Raw genomic sequence first — 19,217 nt, 5'->3', positions numbered from 1 at the left:
CCGCCTCCGTCCTCCCTGTGATGTTTGACCTTGGCTCACCCCCATCAGCTGCAGCTGCGTCGTCCTGCCTCCAAAAACAACACAATCACTTTCGCTCCTTCAGCCGCTCGATGTGACTAATTTTGACGGACAGATCTTCGGACCCTCCAATCAATTGATATGACTCATTTAATTAGCCGGCCATTTCTGCTCCTTTTGTAATCACATGAATAATTTGCAGCTCGGTCGGACGGTATCAACCCTAATCCGCTGTAATCACCTTCCTCCGCGTCCAGACTCGCGGCGTTAGTGTGGGTGAGACGCTGAAACGCGGCGCCTGATTGGTCCCTAACCTGGCGGATGAATATTTCCATGGGAGGACTTTTCCTCATCGGCTGCTGTTGTGTCAGCGTTAATCCAAAACATCTTGACACAGCGCCCGACTCACTGCGGGATTGCAGCTCCTTAACTAAATAAATGTCTAATCAGAAAAGCATCGTTGTCATTACCGAGTGCAAGCGCTGCACTTCTGCTCCCGAAAGATATCAAGAGAAGCCGGCAAGCGTAGCGCTGCAGTCTTAGGTAGCATCACGCTAACAAACTCAAACACATATCAGATTTATTCTGATTAAGCAGCGCCCCAAAAGTGTCTGGAAACTACGGCTAACTTCATCTCCCAGCATTTCCATTTAGACGAGCGGACGTCGAGCTGCCTTAAAGGATTTTTGATGGCGCGGAGTTGAAACTGAGGAAGCTTCATATCCACCAGGAAACATTCAAATCATGAATCTACGGGAGTAACGGGTCAGATTTACAGCAAACACGAGGCGGCACGCTCATGATGAAACTGGATTACTGATGTATCCCTTCAGATGTCAAAGCAAAGCTCCGAAACGCAGATGTAACTGAATGATTCCGCATATTTGCTCAAGAGCAGCAGAAAGACAAAAAACATATGCTAATGCGGAAACAAAGGACGCTACAAAAGATGTGAGACCCCCCCATGTATTATTAATGACACTTCCTACTTTCAAAAACAGTGACAGACTTTTATGTCTGTGCACTAACCGGGTTTATTATCACCGCCCTCGTTCCCCTCTCACCCCTCCGGATCTGTCGTCCGTCTGCCCGCCTCCGTCTCTCACCTGACAGGAGCAGACTGAGCAGCGGTCGCTGTCCAGCACCCAGATCTGCCCGCTGTGCTTGACCTTGCCGTCGTGGATGCAGTCGCCGGTGCAGTTGTGTCCGTGGGGACACCGGCAGTCGTAGCCTCCGTCCAGGTTAAAGCACACCGTGTCGTTGGCGCAGGTGTTCCTCCCCGTCTTGCATTCATTAATATCTGCAGGGGACCAAGAAAATGACATCACACACATGCTTGGTGCAGGTGACGCACAGCGGGGAGGGGGCAGGAAGGCGTGTTCCCTGCCTCATTTAACATGGCGGTATCTTGAGTTCAACAGTCACGCCGAAATAGCCCGAGTCGCTCCGCAGCAACGTGAGCGAAAGCTTCAGGCGCGCCTGGTAAAAGTAGCATTACGCCATCTTTCATCTGTAGGTGATGCGCACAACAGCAGGCTAACCCAGAAACCTACTTTTCCAAGTTACTTTGTGCAGCTCAGCCGTGTCTCCGGCGCGTTTCTTCCCTGCCTCCCCCACATCAGCCTGACAGGCAAGATGGGGTCAAGGAGCGGAGCAGCGCCAGCGAGCGCCGTTGCTACAGAAGAGGCTCCGCTGTTGCTGCGGATGGAGGGCTTCTCTTATGACAACCAACACTTCTCCTGACGGCCCGTATCAGAGAGAATGTTCCTGAGCAGGAAGGGGCTCCGGAAAGCAAACTGCCAGTCTGGGATTTACGCACACGGATAACGACACGGCGAGCCGATTCTTACGCAAGAGCGTCGGAGCGTTTTAGAGAACAACAGTGGAGCTGATCCTGCGTGAGTCAGATGTTTCAAAGGTCTCCTTAATTAAAAGCTGCTATTTTCAGAATCTCTGGCACAGAAGAAGAGGAAGCCGACTGACACGACGTCTGGAGCCGACTGGAGGGCGATTATCGGGCTTGCATCCGCCGCGTTAAGACGCCGCAAACGAGGGTCATCTGGTGGCGCTCAGAGAAATGCTCCATCCAGCCGGACTGGGTTGACCGGTTCCTGCATTTTTCATTTCGACACATTTCCACCTTTTCTGCCGCGTTTGCATCAGTTTGTTGCCCACAGCCAGTCGATACATCATTCTGCCTCCGACTGGTGGTTAAACTGCTACTAAATAAAGGTGCAACTGTTGCATCGGGCAACAAGGAACACTGGGAAAAACAAAGTTTTAACATCACATAAAATATGCACTGGCTCTGATTAAGAGGAGGAAGTGAACCCCCACTGGCCACCTGCTGGATGCCCCCCCCGAGGGAAATCAAGGAATTAAATGCTGCAACTAACAAATCCAGGTCGGAAAAGGTGGAATGAAAACGCGGAACCACACTGCAGTTTTAATTTAAAGAGAGACGGTTTACTCACCTACACACGATTCCCCATTGGTGGAAAATAAGCCGTTGTCATGGTAGCCGTCGCGGCACTCGCAGTGGTACCAGCCGGGCAAGTTGACACAAGTGGATTTGCTGTCACACTCGACAAAGCCATCTGCACACTCATCGATATCTGAAGAGATGAGCAGAGCGACATCAACAGGGTCCGCGTCGCGCTTTTAAGAACCACGTCGGCGTTTGAGTGCCGTCCCTGCCTGGAATGCATCTGCATCATCGACGGCTCTTAATTGACAAAAACGCGCGCAGCTTCTGACTGAATCCAGTCCGTAAGCTTTATTGATCGTGCGTCGCGGAGCCGTATCGCTGAAAGATGGATGGTGCAGAATTAATCGAATGTAACAAGCCTGTTATTAGCAGCCGGAGGTGGGACGGGACCCTTTTGTGTGATTTTTCAATGCTAACGGAACTAAACTCTGAGGTGCACGTGCGCACTTCCGGTGAACTTGGAATAGATTCTATAAGGTGATGTGCAAACAATCCTGTGGGTGGCTGCAGATAGACGGAGCTTCTTTTTTTATTATTATTCTTCAGTCTTCCGCCTCTCATTCTTTCCCATTCCCACCCGCAGGCTCAATTTCTTTCCTCCCATTTTTTTTTAATTTAAATTGCAACCGCGCAGCACACACCTACTCAGATCAGGTCTAATGCACTTTTCAACAACAGCACAATATTCAGGACACGGATCACCCCAACACGCAACATTTAATTAAAATAAAATTCAGGCTAAGACGAGAGCGGGAGGAAAAGCCTGTTGTTGCACAATAGGGCTAAATATGTTCTGCCCAGACATTTACTATGATTGAATGTGTCTGCATGCCCAGTGATGGCTTTTTTATGATTGTGCATGATGCACGATGCTTTGTGATCATTATGAAAATGGCAGCGTGCCGCGTCTGACCTTCTACAGGCTGCCACAGTATCATCCACCCAGCGACTCGCGTCCCCACCACCCAGCCAGTAATGGGATTAAGATCTATTGGCTAATGAGCCCTCAGCCTTTTAATAGAATCACTGCAGCAGATTAGGCGTTGATCAAATGTCCCGCGGATTAAAGCTTATCTGTCCAGAGATTACCTGGGTTGTCCTGGTAGCGAGAATCTGCAAAATCACATGTTTTTTTTTTTAGATTTTCTGTGCTCCACGTTGGCCAAAACAAACCTCTCCGCCTGCTTCAAATGTAGGAGAACCCAGATTTCCGCCCTCGGGAGAACAATGTTGGAGTAAAAAGACACCACGATCTACAGCAAATAGTGAAATCAGTCAATCTTGGGAACAAATATTAATTCCGCTGCATTCCTGAAGGGAAGTTTCAACCGATCTTTATGAAATTTGGTTCGAAGAGAGCGGGAGAAGCTTTTAGTGGGAGGAAAGAGGGACGCCGCTGCCAGAGTATAAATAAAAAAGAAGGAAAACTGTTCAAAGTACAAGTAAGCAGTCAGATCCTATTTATACGAGGCAGAAACACAGAAACGGGTTATTTTCGGCGGTTCTCATTCAGATGTTTAAAAAGCTCGACGATGATCGAGGCGCAGACGGCTCCGCCCTCAGCAAAAAAGATAAATCATTCTGGCTTTAATCGGAACAAAACGAGCCCCTTTCAGCCGCAATTACGCCGTCTGCAATCAAATCAGCCTCCCGAAACGCTCGGGCGTTCGCGGGCAGCAGAACCCGACGCTGCCGCTCGGATCTGATGTGGTCGACCGTGTCAGGACGCAAGATTCTGGCAAACGTGGCGCCTCCCGTCTTTGTCTTCTGTAAATGATAATCGGAGACTATTGTAATTAAATCATCAGGAGTGACAGGCAGACAAGGCCGCCCGCCTGGAAAACTTGGGGCGAATCAGAGATGTGGATGCCGCCGTGTTTCCATTCTTAAATCAGCTCTTTTTGCCTGTCTTTAAAAGAACAAACAACAATAAAACAGAGGGTGGGCGCCCTGGAGGCAGTAGGGGAGGAGTTATTCTCTTTTTTTTCTCCATATTGTAAGGACTGACAGGGAACTGACAGAGAAGCACCGACACAAAGAGAGGAGGAAGAATGAGATGAGGGAGAGTAGGAGGACGGAGGACGTGGAAGCCCGCTGCATTTGTCACACTTCTTATCCTGATTGGCAGTCTGGGAACAAGAGCTTTAACACGTCTGGCTGAGGAACACGAGCAGAGACGGCTGCCTGGGTCCTACAGGACCAACCCAGCCTCTTAAGGAACCCCCCTCCCCCCCAACGGATGGACTGATTCCTTACTTTTAACCAAAATAATAACGTCAGAATGTTTCCGGGGCTCCTGAAGAAACCTTTTTTATTACATTAGAAACAGAAATTCCAGTATTGTGCCCACACGGCTGAAGAGAATCAAAAGTTCTCTGCCTCGATTTTGAGCGTCCCTGCAATTTGGGGTCTTTGAACACTAAATGGGAACGTTTAGCTTTTCGAACAGCCGCCCCCTTATTTTCGACCCCCCCTTCATTGTCTCGGCTCTTGCCGAACGTTTCACACCTGCCTGGCTGCCTATTATGTTCCAGAACAAGTACGATTCTTCTTTTACTTCTCTCTATTTTCCAGTCGCTTTTCTCCCTGTTTTCCCGCCTGATTGGCTCCCAAGCCACGCCGGAGAACTGGCTGCCTCTGTGTTAGAGTAACACAAAGTTTAAGTCAAGAACAAAGCTCCGGACGGCCTGCACCCGCCACGGCGATGAGGCGAGGCACCATTTCCAGCTCTGCGATCTATTATGTAGAGTAAAATATAATGAAGTGATTGTCAGCGGCGCTCAGTCTTCATTAGGACTAAAGAGCAAACTCGGATAATCAATCGGTTTGGAACCCGAGGCTGCCCAAGTAACCCAGGAGGTCCTAACAAGGAAACAAATCCATATCTGCAGGCACTCGAGCGGGAGGGTTGATGAGGAATCGCTAAAGCGGTCGTGTCAAGTAGCCGCAATTGCCGGACGAGCGAAGGCAATCAATACGGATCAGTCGCCGACAGGCGGGAAGTGTAGTTAAACAAAAACAGGCGTGAATCGGACAGGGATTGTTTTCATTTCCAGCCTCCATACGGGGGCGCAAACCCAGGGTCAAGAGGTCACATGACAGCCAGTGACGGTCAGCTGACGTTACGGTTGTGTAGCTACAAGAAAAAGCAGAACAAACTAAATCAGGTGGGTTTTTTTGATGATAAAACTCAACTTTTGACTGATCCCGCTTAAAATTCATGCATCTGCAGAGTCGCACATGTAGGTCCTCAGGTCCCAGTGCCCCCGGCCATCCTGGGAGCTGCGTCAGTCGGCGCGATGCAGCAGGTTGAGCTCGGCTAAACGACAGCTCCGATTGTTAGCAGCCTCTAATTAAGAGGCACTAATTACGGGTGATGGAGTGAGCGCCTCTAAATAAATAATAAATGCATCATCGCTGCGCTTAAACAAGCCGCTCCGGCTCCAACAGCCGCAGTCCTGCAGGCTGCAGCAGGGAGGGAGGGCTGAGCCGCAGCGATGCATTATGGGAGCTGTCAAGGGGGCAAAAAAAAGAAAAAAAAATTAATATGGTTTTAAATATTCAGTAGCTGTGCTGGAGTTTCAGGTGGGAGGTGCCCAGGGGGACATCAGGTGTGATGAAGCTCTTATAGTTTGTGTTGAGCTGCTCTCAGAAATTATACGGCAGCAACAACCTGAGCAGCTGCAGCTCGGTACTGCTGAACATATATAAATGTCTACACACATACATATACGTATAACACACATATACTTATGCAAACTCTTTTAGAGTAAAGCTTCACTCCCTCGCTGTTGTGTGATGTTTAGAGCCATCCTGGCTGATGTGCCAGCCTGACCTCAGGGTTCCTCCCTGCTCAACTCCTTCGTCCTCCACCGACTCTTCAGTGTTTACATCTAATTATAAATGTCCTCCTCTCAGTCTCCTCCTGCCTCCTTTATCTCATCAGATAGGATTGAATGTTCAGGCATCATTCACACGTGTCCTTTTGCCTGCTCGAGGTCTTCCTAATGCACTTTCCCTCAATGAATCTCACCTATTCCAGTGAAAGTTCATAAAAACTCAAATTATGTAGAAAACTTTAGCATTTAAATCACAATTCTCTCTTTGGGCCACTTATTTTTTACGAGAAGACGAAGCCGGTTAATGGATCACGACTACAGAAAATGAGTGTTTCTACTAATAAAAACATCAAACAGAACACACACACACGAGAGTCACAAATCTGAAGTGCAACATCAACTCTGGGCATAAAAACGGAGGGAACATTATTGATGCAGAAGGTAGAATAAAAATGCCCGTGAGAACGGCAGACAGCAGATGAAGCGAGAGATTAAAGCGGGTCGTGTCCACCCACCCGTCTGATCAAATATTCCTTTCAGTAAAGAGGCCCAAAGCGTCCCCTTTGTGACGCCACAGCAAGAGGTCGTCCAGGGACGACAGAAAGGCTCGTTAGCTGCGCTGACAGCACAGTGACAGAAGATTTGAACCTCTGGCCGAGCGCTGTAACGAGCTCAGACGGGCGCGAGAGGAGAGGATAATAAGTTGAAAACACCAGATCTCACCCTCCATCCAACAGTTCAGAAAATTACATGCAGAAAACATGATTTTAATGCGAGATCATGGGTGCGCCACAGTGCCACCTATTGGCAGGCAGGTGTATTTTTGAACGTGAGTTATATGACATCAGTGGCTTGAAGTCTCCGATCCAGACAGGTCTGACCTGTGAATGATGCTAACGACCAATAGCAACATACATTACGTTCTGTTTCTCCCAGGTGAACTCAGAGAAAGGCCATTTCACTGAAAACACCCGGTGTTCCAGCATTCGACCATCTTTCACCCCGGCCATTTAAGGAACGGTGCTAGCCGGGGGCCGTGATGCCGACGTGCACCGTGTTCAGGGCACGCGTTACATGACCGGCCCTGTGTACATCCATCCATGAATGGAGTCTCTGCGCCCTGCTGCAGCTGTAGCCTGCATAATTCATCATGTGTCAGAGTTCTTCACTCGCCGGTATCTCTCTGTCAGTGACGTGTCCCCAGTCCCCCCCCCCCCCCTTCCCGAATGCTAATGACGAGCCGCCAGAAACGGACACAAAATTGTGGAGAACACATGAAATTCCCTCTCCCCCACAGATTTACTGGCATTATATCCACAGCGAGGTGGAACAGGTGAGAACGGGGAGCAGATCGGCGTTTCTAAATCGTGCGCTCCTCGCTGCATGTGGTTCCGGCGCCGTCTCTCGTCTAAAGACGGGCCGTCAGTCAGCAGCAGCAGCAGCAGCAGCAGCAGCAGCAGCGTCTCGGGGGACGCCTCTAAAAGCTCGCAGGGCTCCGAGGGTGGAGAGCTCAGACTTAGTGAAAGCTTTTCCATGTTCATCCAGCAGTTCTGCTCCTCCTCTCCTGCCAAATTCAACCCTGCATTCAAATGCAGAGCGGACCGGCTAACCCCGGCCCTCCGCCCAGCCGTCCTCTCCTCTGCATCTCCCATCGCTGCATCTGTCACCGTTTCCTGACAGCTCTGTATTTTCCGTTCCAGCCCATTTCCCCTCACCCCCTCCCTCCTCGTCATTACCCCTCTTTCCTCGCCTCTCTTGGATTTTGTATCTGTCACCCTCTGCCTACATCTCCATCTCGTCTTTGCCAGCCAAGCCCACCAGTAAACCACGGCATCCAACAGTACATTACGCTCCATGTGAGAATACTGGTCTCACTGGGAGCTCCTGACAGAGCCACAGAGGTGAGGGGCTGGAAAGGAAACACCAAAAAAGCAACTTGAAAGTGAGAATGATCTGCAGGAGATCAGGAAGATGCTTCTGGAGAGCCCAGAGACGTGTGATTGGCAGCTGGTGTGACAAACATCTCGCCGCCCGAGGCCTGGAGGGGCACAGAGACTCGACGTGCATTTGAACGCCTGTTTATGATCACATCCCCGCACCTCGAATTCTAATCAGCCTCAGTGATGAAGGGGAGCAAACGGGGCTACGGAAGATTCTCGGAGTTCAATCCTTCCTCCTGTGATCACGCCCGTTTACACATTGACTGTCAACATAGAAGCCTCCCTGACTACGTCAAGCGCAAAGTGCCGGCGGACGCTTCAGTTTCCGGCGGACAAAAGAACGAGAAGCTGCTTGTGTTTGTGATGACGATTCACGACAAAAGTCGGGCTCCTTGTGCACTCAGAGAGCCAATCAATGATCAGAAAAATGTCACCCGCCGAAATGTCAAGAAAATCTATACGAGCGTGTCGGCTGCTTGCATCCTGTGCTGAGTCCTTCATGTTGTGATCCAATGTAACGCAACTGAAACTCATTTTTTGTCTGGTAAAGCCAAAGGAAGATAGTTAAAATGGAGGTTCTCCTTTTTCTCATCCCGTCCTGTCTTCCCCTGTCCATTAGGAGGACAGCCCCCCCCTCACCCCCCATATGAGCTTTGTCTAGTTCAAGGTTCCTTAAAAGTGAGTTTTGATTTCCGGATATTGCTTTTTTTTAAGGTCAGTGTGTGGGTTTTGATTGCACATTGCGTAAAAAAAAGATGGATTCAATTGAGTTGAAAGTTAAAAAGGAGACAGACAGGAGTCTTAAATAATATGGAAGACAATAAAATCTGTCTGCCTGGATCACGTCATTAACGACGAGTCTGCTCTCCCTCCTGCAGCAAAGCAGCGAGGAGGATAAATCATTCCGGTCAGGTGTGTTACACTGGGACACACACACACACACACACACACACACACACACACACACACACACACACACACACATCCCCGGTGTGCCTGTCCAACACCGTGAGGGAATTCATTTACTTTAAGATGGCCGTAAAAAAGGCCCACTGTGGAAAAAAAGGGATCCTTTGTGTGCGATCGATACCATTGAGCAGACGGAGAGGCTCGGTTTGCCTCGCTCACTCGCACAGAGGGGACCATTGTGGGTCCACTTCACACCAGCCGGGGCCCTCGTCCAGAGAGGAGCGAACAAAACCAGCGGCCCGACTCTTATGATCTCTCCAGAGTTGGCGCTAAGCTCATTTTCTCTTTACTTGTTGCACATTTAAAAGCAAGCCATGCGAACGGGGGGCGCCCTACCTGTCTCGCACCTCTTCCCAGTGAACCCCTGCTGGCAAACACAGTTGTTGGGCGACACGCAGGTTCCACCATTCTGGCACAATCCATCACACATAGCTGGAAGTGGAGCAGAAGAGCAAAACCATTACTCACCGAGATGAACGAGCTTTAACTACGTAATTAGACCGGCGTCGGCGTGTATTTGCATGCAGAATACGAGCTAATTTGGTGACGTGATTCATTACGGGGCGCTCATGATATTGTTTCACGTGATTAATGAATCTCACCGAGGGTGACTCAGAAACGCTCATTATTCCGGTGTAGCCTGTTAGTTAATGCGCTCCCGGAATGCCGGAAAAGTCATCGAAGTTGACAGGATTCGATTGGGATAAATGAAAAACTACACGCAAAGCTGCACCTCACGACTTCACAAATTATGGTTTGTAAAGAAAACAACTCCAATTGGAAACCTCAAACCCAAACAAGGCCATTTAAACCAAGCTGTCACGTCCTGTTCATTATTTCTGAAGGTTTTGGAGAGTTAGCGTTAGCGTTAGCTACAAGCAACGATTGAAAACCATCAAGTGTCCTCTCCGTCAATCATTAATTAAGCCCTCAGCACTTCCCACTGTATGTCGGCATTCTTTCTCTGGGTAACTTGGTCCTTATTTACAAAATTAGTGCAGACTCCTTTTAAATAAACGTCTAATCACGGAATTGATTAACCGGGTAAGGTCGGGTCAATTTTCTGGAAGGAGCATGGATTACTAATAGAAGAGCAAACACAGAGAACACCTCATTAAACCTGGGTCACAGCAAGTTCCCAGCAAGTGCCTGTGAGAGTAAAACAACCGCAGGGTTTAGATTAAAGCGTCAGCGCACTTGAACTGGGCTTAACTGGAGGAGGACAAATCCGCCCCAGTTTAGATCAGACCTCAGTCACCACAGACGGTTCACACATTCAGTAAGTTCATAATTGGCAGATGTCATCTGACTTTTTTTTGGTTGTTTCCTGTCCAGGCAGAATTGTTTTGATATTTAAGTGGTGTTTGTGTTATTTCATTGTTGTGCTTGAAGCTGCGTGAGATTTTATTGGATTTTCTTTTGCATTTCCTCTTTTATTGTAATGTGATCCGTGCTGAATATTGCTCTGTGGGCGCTTTGGAGCTCAATACTCGCGTTCCCTCACCAGCTGTGGAGTAATGAGGGCGAGCGGGAGCTCGGGATAAACCGGTTCATTAGTGAATGGCTGAATATTTGTTCTGTCGCAACGCTAGAGCGAAATTTCACTGCAAAAAAAAGCTAAGGAAGTGTAAATAAATAAAAACGATGCAGTCTGCATCTGTTTACCTTTCAAATCTGAATTTATTTGATCAGTTAATTGATATTTTTCCATTTATTCTTGTTGCTGAAGATGTTTTATATATTTAGAGTATACTGAGGCATCATAAATTTGCTTTAAGCTTTCAAAAGTTGCTTTTTCATTCACGTATATCAAGATTTATAAATCCCAAATCTGTATTTCCAGCTGCCAGCTGGAGTGTTTTTATTGACATTTCCAGGATTGCACTTTAAGGCAGAGCAACACAATTCTCGTCCTTCACAGGCAGAAAATGGAGGATTTTTCAGCAATAATTGCAGCGCAGAAGCTTTTGTAAATGCAGTTCAGCATCCCGGGCGACTCACCCTTGCAGACGGTTCCGTTGCCTGTGTAACCCGGCTTGCAGGAGCAGCTGTGGCCCCCGACCATGTTGAAGCACAGGGCGTTCTTGTCGCAGTTGTGCTGCCCGCTGAGGCACTCGTCGTGCTCTGAGGAGGAATAAAACAGCTTTTTAGCTTTATTCAACAGCGCCAGATGTTCGTGTTGACTGTAGCTGCGTAACGGGCATTATGTTAACATCTTCTGACACTTACAGTCGGGACTGAGAACAAAAGGCTCCGAGGGCGCTAATAAGACGTCAGTGGCGAACAGCTGGCTGCAGGAGCCGCCACGTCCAGCCTCATCTGTCTTATCGTACGCTTGCAGATGATTTTGATGCTGCAGTTTGCATATTTACAGGTCAAGCGAGGTTGTTTTGGATTTGTGAGGCACTTCCATTTGGCAAGATTTCACAGGAACGCCGGGAAGATCCGAGGCTGCAGAGCTCTCGGAGCCACCGTCGCCGAGGAGGTAATGAAAATTTGCTACCAATATCCCCTTAATAAGCCTGACTAATACTACAGCCTGTGACAGACTGTATCCAACAGTATTTCTTTCCCTCCGTCTGGAGGAGAGAAATAAATATTCAACGTGGAGGAATCGACGGGGTAAAAACGGAATGCAGTAAACGGGGATCTACTGCTGGACCAAGGTCAATATCCAGCGGCAAAAGTGTTTGATTAAGGCATTTTTACTGAGCAGTAACGTCATTTTCTGCTACGTTAAACTTCCTCTTTGTTTTGGGGGAGAACATTTGTCTTTTATGACACCGTATTTAACTTCATTAAAACCGTTTTACATTTTTAAATGAGATATTTTCACAGGTATCTGATCCAAAAATCCAATCTACATCCAATTTCTGGAGTGTTCCGCAAGAAATCCAATAAAAACACCCGAACGTGGCCGTATCTGGATTTCCGCACTTCTGAAGTGCACTTAAACGCATCACATCAGATTACAATTAACTGATTACTCCCATTTATGTCATATAAACAGGTTCGTTACCAAAGTAAAATAACATGATTTATAACATATTTACTCTGAGGGACATTAGTTAGGACATATTATATATTATATAACAGTCCAGCTGGCCCGTTATCAGAGAAAAGGATGAATTATCAAGTTGAGTAAATACAGTCGACCTCAGCTGAGGAGCCACCAGTGAAGTGTTCAGAGCTCCACTGGATGAGACTTTTATTGTTAAGAAGCTGCGAGTTCACATAAGCGTGATCCGGTTTGATGGATTTCAACCCTTCACTGATTTTAAATAAAGTTCCGGCAGCGCCGCCGTGTTTCCAGCCCCGACGCAGCGGCGTCTCCCGGGCAGGAGCAGCTAAACTGCTGTTATTATCGCTTCTGCAATAACAATTAAATTTTATCGTTTCCTTTGCGGAATCCTTCACGCCGGGCCGGCACGGCGGGCACTTGCGATCCCGCGAGCCTCCGTGTTTGTTTATGTGGTGGGATGGTTTAATGTGGAATCTCCGCTCCGCGCGGAACATCAGGTAAATCTGCCCACACACGATGCCCAGTGGCGCCCTAATGCCCACGCCTTCACAGCGGAGCAGATCTTCATCGCCCTGAGAAGAAACGTGCAGACATTTCCTGCAGATTCACACACATATTTGTGATAAGCAGCAGTGAAGAATTTCCTTTTAAAAACCATAATCCCCGTGTCCACAAAGCACAACTAAAAAAAACGATCTTTTGGCAGGAGAAGCGTCTCTATAGCTTCAGTAAAACTGACTCTTCTTGGCAGGCGTGTAGCTTAGCGCCCTGTGTTCAAAGTGCAGATAGAACTTTAGGGCAGGAAGTCAAGTTAATCTCTTAGAAAAGGTTAAAACTGTTGTAATGTGTAAATCCAGGGATCAAAAGGTCATTTCTGGCTCTCCTGGCCCAGCTGCAACCCACCAACATTTCGCTGCTGCAGCCGTTTTTGCCTTTATTTCTCCCCCGCCCCCTTCACTTGCATATGTGATTTTGCACAAAATGGATGCATACAGCTGTGAAGGACGGACCGCCACGCGCGAGAGGCGGAGGATGCCGCCGAAAGAGCGAGGGGGTCGGAGACGGGGACGTTATTTGCGGCATCAGCCAGCATTTCCCTGCCATCGCCCAATCCATTAGGTCGGCAGAACAGACCCCAGGCTCATCCAAATTGAAAGTGACTTTGTGATGAGCTCCTCCATCCAAGGTATGATGTATACGCGCGTGACGCCGACACAGATCGAAGGGCACTGCGCGTGTGTGCGTGTGTGTGTGTGGGGGGTAGAGGGGCTGCTCCTGTTGCCCAGACACGCACAAAGTTGGGATGTTTTGAAGAGTAAAAATCCGCTCACGGGGACATAAAAGTGTAATAAGAGCACAGGAGGGAGAGACGATATTCTTTTTTTTCTTAGCCTCAAGGTCACCTCTGTCAGAACACGGAGCGGCCTTCTTTTTACGGAGGGACGTGGGCAAAAGGACAACAAGGGGCTCTGTCTGGGCGTCGCCATAGAGGAGGTCTTTCATTTGGACCTTTAGACATTTAATCACCAAATGAGCTGCCTGGTGTGGACGTTGGAGAGAGGCGGGTGGTGTTTCCTCCGTGGCTCCTGCAGCTCGGCTGTAGACAGATAAACAATCAATTATGTACAAGGCTGTCACCGGGGATCTCTCTGCAGTGGTTGCTGCTCCTCCTGCTCCTCCTACCCCCGCCCCCATCCTTCAGCCAAAACAACGCCGATGTGACCCCGGGCGGCTCGACTTAAAACGTAGCTTCAAATTTGACTTTACAGCCCAGAGAGGGAGATGATCTCATGATATGTGTGACAGCCGAACACTGCCCTCGTCTGCTGTGGGTGGTGGTGGTGGTGGGGGGGGGGGCACAGTGTCACGATGCAGCACACAAGGTTCCAATTCTTGAGGCGCTCAGAAAGACACAGTAAAGTACTGAAATTAAGTGACTGTCCCTACAGGAAAACATGGACCGGCCGCTGAATCCACCTGATCCACCTGATCCACCTGATCCGGTACAGGTTTTCCCAGTGCTCTACATGTCTGTTTTTATAAGATGTGTTCAGACCTCAGCAACACCCAAAACCAGCATCTGCACTGCGCAGTGCAGTTCCACAGCCGAGTGGCTCCCCGATGATTTCACCGATGAAGAACAGGGCACAGATGAAGGTCTGCCAGGTGATAAAAATCGGACTTTTTAAACGCGACATTAGCTTCTGGAATCAGAAGAAGAGAGGCCTGCCAGTGAAGAATGGGGGGGGGGGGACTGATTCTGTCCTGAAAAAACATCTCCATCTGGAGTGGAACCCTTTGTGTTGTCAGGCAGAGAGTCAGAATGATCTCGGATCTCCTGCTCCACCTTCACACCTTATCCATCCCTTCTTCTCCACCTCAACTGATCACCCCCCCCCTCCCATTTCTCTGCCTCAGGGGGGAGTCTGGTTATCGCAGTCGAAGAACAGGGACACACACACTGAATGCACCAGCACAAGCATGCATGTAACACACCTGCACACCTTCTTTAGTAACAGTCAAAGGCAGAGCACAGCCAATCCGCTACCTTTCATGGATTAGCTGCTAATCTCACGGAGCGAGGAGCACCTCGGGCACTTTGGGGAAGGGATGAAAAGTAGGGGGAGGGAAAAAGGAGGAGTTTTGACCTTGAAGATCGAGGATAATATTCGTTTAAAAGAAGAGGGGGCGCTGAGGTGATGTCTGTTGCTGAGATGCGGCACAAGTCACTGCACACAGTATCGCAGCTGAACAGCTCCGTCAAGTTCACGTCTTCCCATCTACCGCCGGCTGGGATCTGAACTTGCAACCTTCCTCACCGGAGGTGGTCGGGAAGTCAAATACAGACTCTTGTCTGAGCTCGCTGACCCCCCACCCCCATCCCCATCCCCATCCCCGCCGCCAACAGACGGAGCAGAAATATAACCAGGGATCCATGCTGTTTCGTCTGGGTTTAAATCTGCAGATCAGACCCCAAATCCACTTCTCTGCACGTAAACACCGAGCCATGAAATGAACCGCGCTCCTTTTAATCCTCTTTTCCACGCAAACGGCTGAACATGCTTCGCCGCAGCTCCTTTCGCAAATATAGCCATCAATTCAGGAGTGGCACGCAGTTTCCGCTGAGCTTGCAATTCGTTAATTGGTGGAAGGCATGGAGGTTGATAAAACCACTCGTATATCATCCCAAAGAACAACATCAATGGGTTCTGAAAGGGCGCCGCTGTAATATTTCTTCTTCTGGCACAACAAAGGCAGATGCTCAACTGCTCCTGATGCACAATAAGGTTCCTGCTGCTTCTTGCTAGCTTACATTTTCTACTTTAAACAACAATTACTGTCACCAGACCCAGAGAGGTGACTCTAAATTCAGCATCATTAGATAGAAGTAGCCCGTTGAGCTTGCCAGCCTTTGTTTACGTCCTCTGCTGCTGCAGACTCCTAGCATGGCTACGATATGTCTCTCTAATATTGTCTGTAGTTGTTATTGCCCCCAAGGTTATTGTCTTTGTCTTGCGCAGGCGAAGTCGGGAAGCAGATTGCAAAGATAATTTGAAAGAAGCAGGGGAAAAAGTTGTTTTATCACATGGCAGCATTGGATTATTCATCCAAATTGATATTTATAAGGTGACTCGGAGGCATTTTCATATGGAGCTACACGAAATATGGCGGCACAAATTAATCCGCGGGGTTTGGGGGGGCATTAATCTCTGTTGTAAATCAGAGAAATCAGCTCACTTCGGAAGAAACAGAAATGAGCAAAACAATAAACTGGCCTGGTGCCTGGCAGGTTTGAGGAAATACGGCCTGTGAAATGGCAGGAGAAAGGCTGCTGTCTTCAGATAAAGTGGGGAGGGGGACAGACGGAGGAGGAGGACGCTCCTGTCTCACTTTAATCATGAGAGTAACGGGGAAAAACGATGAAACTGCATTTGATAAATAACAAATAAACTATTCATGACGCTCAGAAGCGGTTGTTTATGCCTGGCAGAGCTCTAAGTTTGCTGCATTATCTCCTGATTTGCAATTGATGGTGATGCGGATGCAACAGGAAATGGGAGTAGAACATCAGGGCGTTCCTCGGATGCAAACTCCAGAGGGAAGAAAGGCGGTAAAACCAGGCTTTAAATCCTCTGGCATGCAGCCCGTGCCTTCACTCCTGTGGAAACGCAGCTCGTGGCCTCGTCTTTAGAGAGGCTGCACACCAGGAGCTGCTTAGCATCGTGTTTCACAAGTGGCAAACAACCGCTGAGGAACGAGGTGGCTCCGCCACTCATTACTGAGTAATGACGGCGTGTTATTCTGGATGAAGGACGCAGGTGATGCATGATGGGAGAGTCACTGTTTTATGGATTATGGGCTGCCTGAGTCGTCCCGTATTTATGACAGCGCAGTAACTCAGACTCTGTGACTTTAAAACCTCCTTCAGCTCCGTCCATAAATCCTACAGTCATCATCTGATGTTTGATGCCTTTTCAAAATCATCAAATTTGAGTTCTGCTCCCAAAGAGAGGGTTGTTGTTGTTGTTTTCTGAATAAGGAGGGCTGTCAAAATAAGAAGATTCATCCAGATTAGGTCTTTAGGCTGATTAATCTTAACTATTTCACCCCCCTGATGGAGATGAACCACCCTAATTACACTCCTGATGAAGTTTAAGTACAAAAACCCAAAGATGGAGGAATCGACCCACATAAAGGAGGTTGCACAACTGTAAAGGGGACTTTTGGTTTCACTGAGACATCAGTAGCACGTCAACATGACGCACACAGCTGCCAAGTACATGTTGATATCTGGACACTATGTCTAATATTTTTAATAAAACAGCCTTTTTTTCCCCTATTAAGTGAAACACAGATAACAGTGAGTGGGAATTAATTATGATTAATTAAAGGAATCCACAGCAGCCTTGAGATTAATCGGATTTTGACAGCCCTAATTTATATATATCCCCAAATCCCTCAATCTGGTATAGATAATCTATATGTAGCTATAGTGGCGTGCCACAAATGTGCCAATTCTGTTCTTTAGTGGCTCTTTTCTAGAGCAGAATCGGATGTAAGTGGGAGTGCAGCGTAATTCATAATAAGCCTGTGAAATCTGCACTCTCTGTGATCCTGGCAAATATTATTAGCTCTGAAATTACAAAGCCAGCGATGAAACGAGCAGTAAACAGAACTGTAGGAGAAACAAACTTTGCGTTTATTACCGGAGCGTTTCATGTCGGCGGTCACTGGACCAGCATGTGAGACGCTAGTTTGCATAAAATTACTCCTTTTTTATCGTGAGAGTGGAACATATGCCAATAAACCAGCAGCTGCAGCCACAACCAACCAGAAAACAGGGCCGAGAACAAAGAACCGAAATCAGCCGCGCATTTTTATGATTAGTTTTTTTAGATTGGTTTGGTTTGTGTTTGAAATTGACTTTGATATCAACTTTGATCATGAACAAACGGGACCGCCGCCTCCAATCAGAGTCTTGCTGCTTCTCTCTTTCACGCAGTCCTTCTGACGTCTTTGTCCTGATTACACGGCCCAGGCGTCCACGCGGCGGCGGCAGGAAGTCCACAGACGCTTGGGCGTCTCTGAAGAGGCTCTTTTGGTCATCAAAGTTACTCTACAACTGGCATCTCAAGTCCTAGCAAAGGAGGGGCGTTCCCTGCTAATCTATGCGAGTGCAGCCCAAACTGGATTTGACACGTTCTGCCATCGATTTCCGAGCGTTTCATTTGAACCTCTAAAACAAACCCAAAGACAATAACGTCAAATCCTTCGTATATTATGTGAAGAGTCCGTTTTTCGTACTCGAGCGCGACACCGACCGATCCGGAACCGAGTCACTGCCTTCTCCAGCCCGTCAGAGAGGTCAGAATTAGGATTCACCTGTGCAGGAATAGTCGTCGATCCGGATGTAGCCCGTGTGGCAGATGCACATGAAGGAGCCGGGGGTGTTGACGCACATGGTGTTCTCTCTGCAGTAGTGCTTCCCCTCAGCACACTCGTCGATATCTGAGGAGACAGGAAATAGAAGACAACGCTCCGTTAGCTGGATCTGAAGATAATGGATCACAAACAGAGTTTTTTTAAGGTTTGGAAGAATGGAAGGGTTAATTCCAAAAGCCTCTTCCTCGTTCTGCAGAGGTAAAAATACACAACAGTCGAGCAAACTGCTGTTGAGTAACAACCCCAGAAGCCCCATTTGGTTCACAGCATTCCTGAAGGCTTCCACAGTCCGTAGGAAAGCCATTTGTCTTCATCCAGGACAGACAGAGGTCAGAGACAGGGTCCTTCTGAGGTTAGCGTAGAAGCAACACTCGATTTTCAATCCATTGCCACTGCAGCTCCCTGCAGAGAGTCATTCTGTTCACGTACGTGCTAGCGAACACTCTGGGGAGCGTCCTGTTCATCCCGATGAGCAAATTCAGGAATTAGCGCCGGTATTTGTTTGGCACAGTTAAAAGATCCGCCATCGAAACAGTGGCAAGACAAAAACAGTGATCCGTGAAGCCCTGTGTGTGTGTGTGTGTGTGGGGGGGGGGGGTGTTAAGAGGGCAAGAGTCGACGGTTTGTCAGGCTAATTCACTAATTAGTATAAATTAACCTGAAGGGGTCACCCAAAACATCCAAACAAAGGCACGCGGAGCGCGGAATTACTGATGGATAATCAGACCCATCTATAGGAAGGTCCAACTTTTGGTTCTGCGATTATTTTGATGGATAATTTGCAGCAACATCAACATCGATCAACATCAAGGACGTTTACAGGAAGTAAAAGATCTGAAACCACAATACCGTGATGCTAATCTGAAACTGTGAGGTTAAGCAGAAAAGTTTGGCCACGCTGGTTAATTATGCAACAAACTGGTGTCACTTTAAGAAAATGATTTGTTAGCGCTTGCTTCTCCCTCTAATGATTCCAAATTTAGATCAATATTAGCTGC

The 19,217-nt window shown here is 48.1% G+C and overlaps 1 protein-coding gene across 1 annotated transcript in view; it reads right to left on the bottom strand.

The window, feature by feature from the left end:
- nell2a (neural EGFL like 2a) overlaps positions 1-19,217 on the bottom strand; it is a 44,183-nt gene that overhangs the window by 3,993 nt on the left and 20,973 nt on the right. Inside the window, exons 13-17 of the mRNA XM_057052093.1 lie at positions 18,160-18,285; positions 11,256-11,378; positions 9,591-9,686; positions 2,493-2,633; positions 1,125-1,318 (exon numbers count right to left, since the gene is read on the bottom strand). Coding sequence (XP_056908073.1) covers positions 1,125-1,318; positions 2,493-2,633; positions 9,591-9,686; positions 11,256-11,378; positions 18,160-18,285 — 680 coding nt within the window. The remainder of the gene's footprint in view (positions 1-1,124; positions 1,319-2,492; positions 2,634-9,590; positions 9,687-11,255; positions 11,379-18,159; positions 18,286-19,217) is intronic.

The sequence above is a fragment of the Takifugu flavidus genome, chromosome 13 (genome assembly GCF_003711565.1).
Source record: "Takifugu flavidus isolate HTHZ2018 chromosome 13, ASM371156v2, whole genome shotgun sequence".
Classification (NCBI taxonomy): Eukaryota; Metazoa; Chordata; class Actinopteri; order Tetraodontiformes; family Tetraodontidae; genus Takifugu; species Takifugu flavidus.
This window is presented reverse-complemented; position numbering and strand designations above follow the sequence as displayed.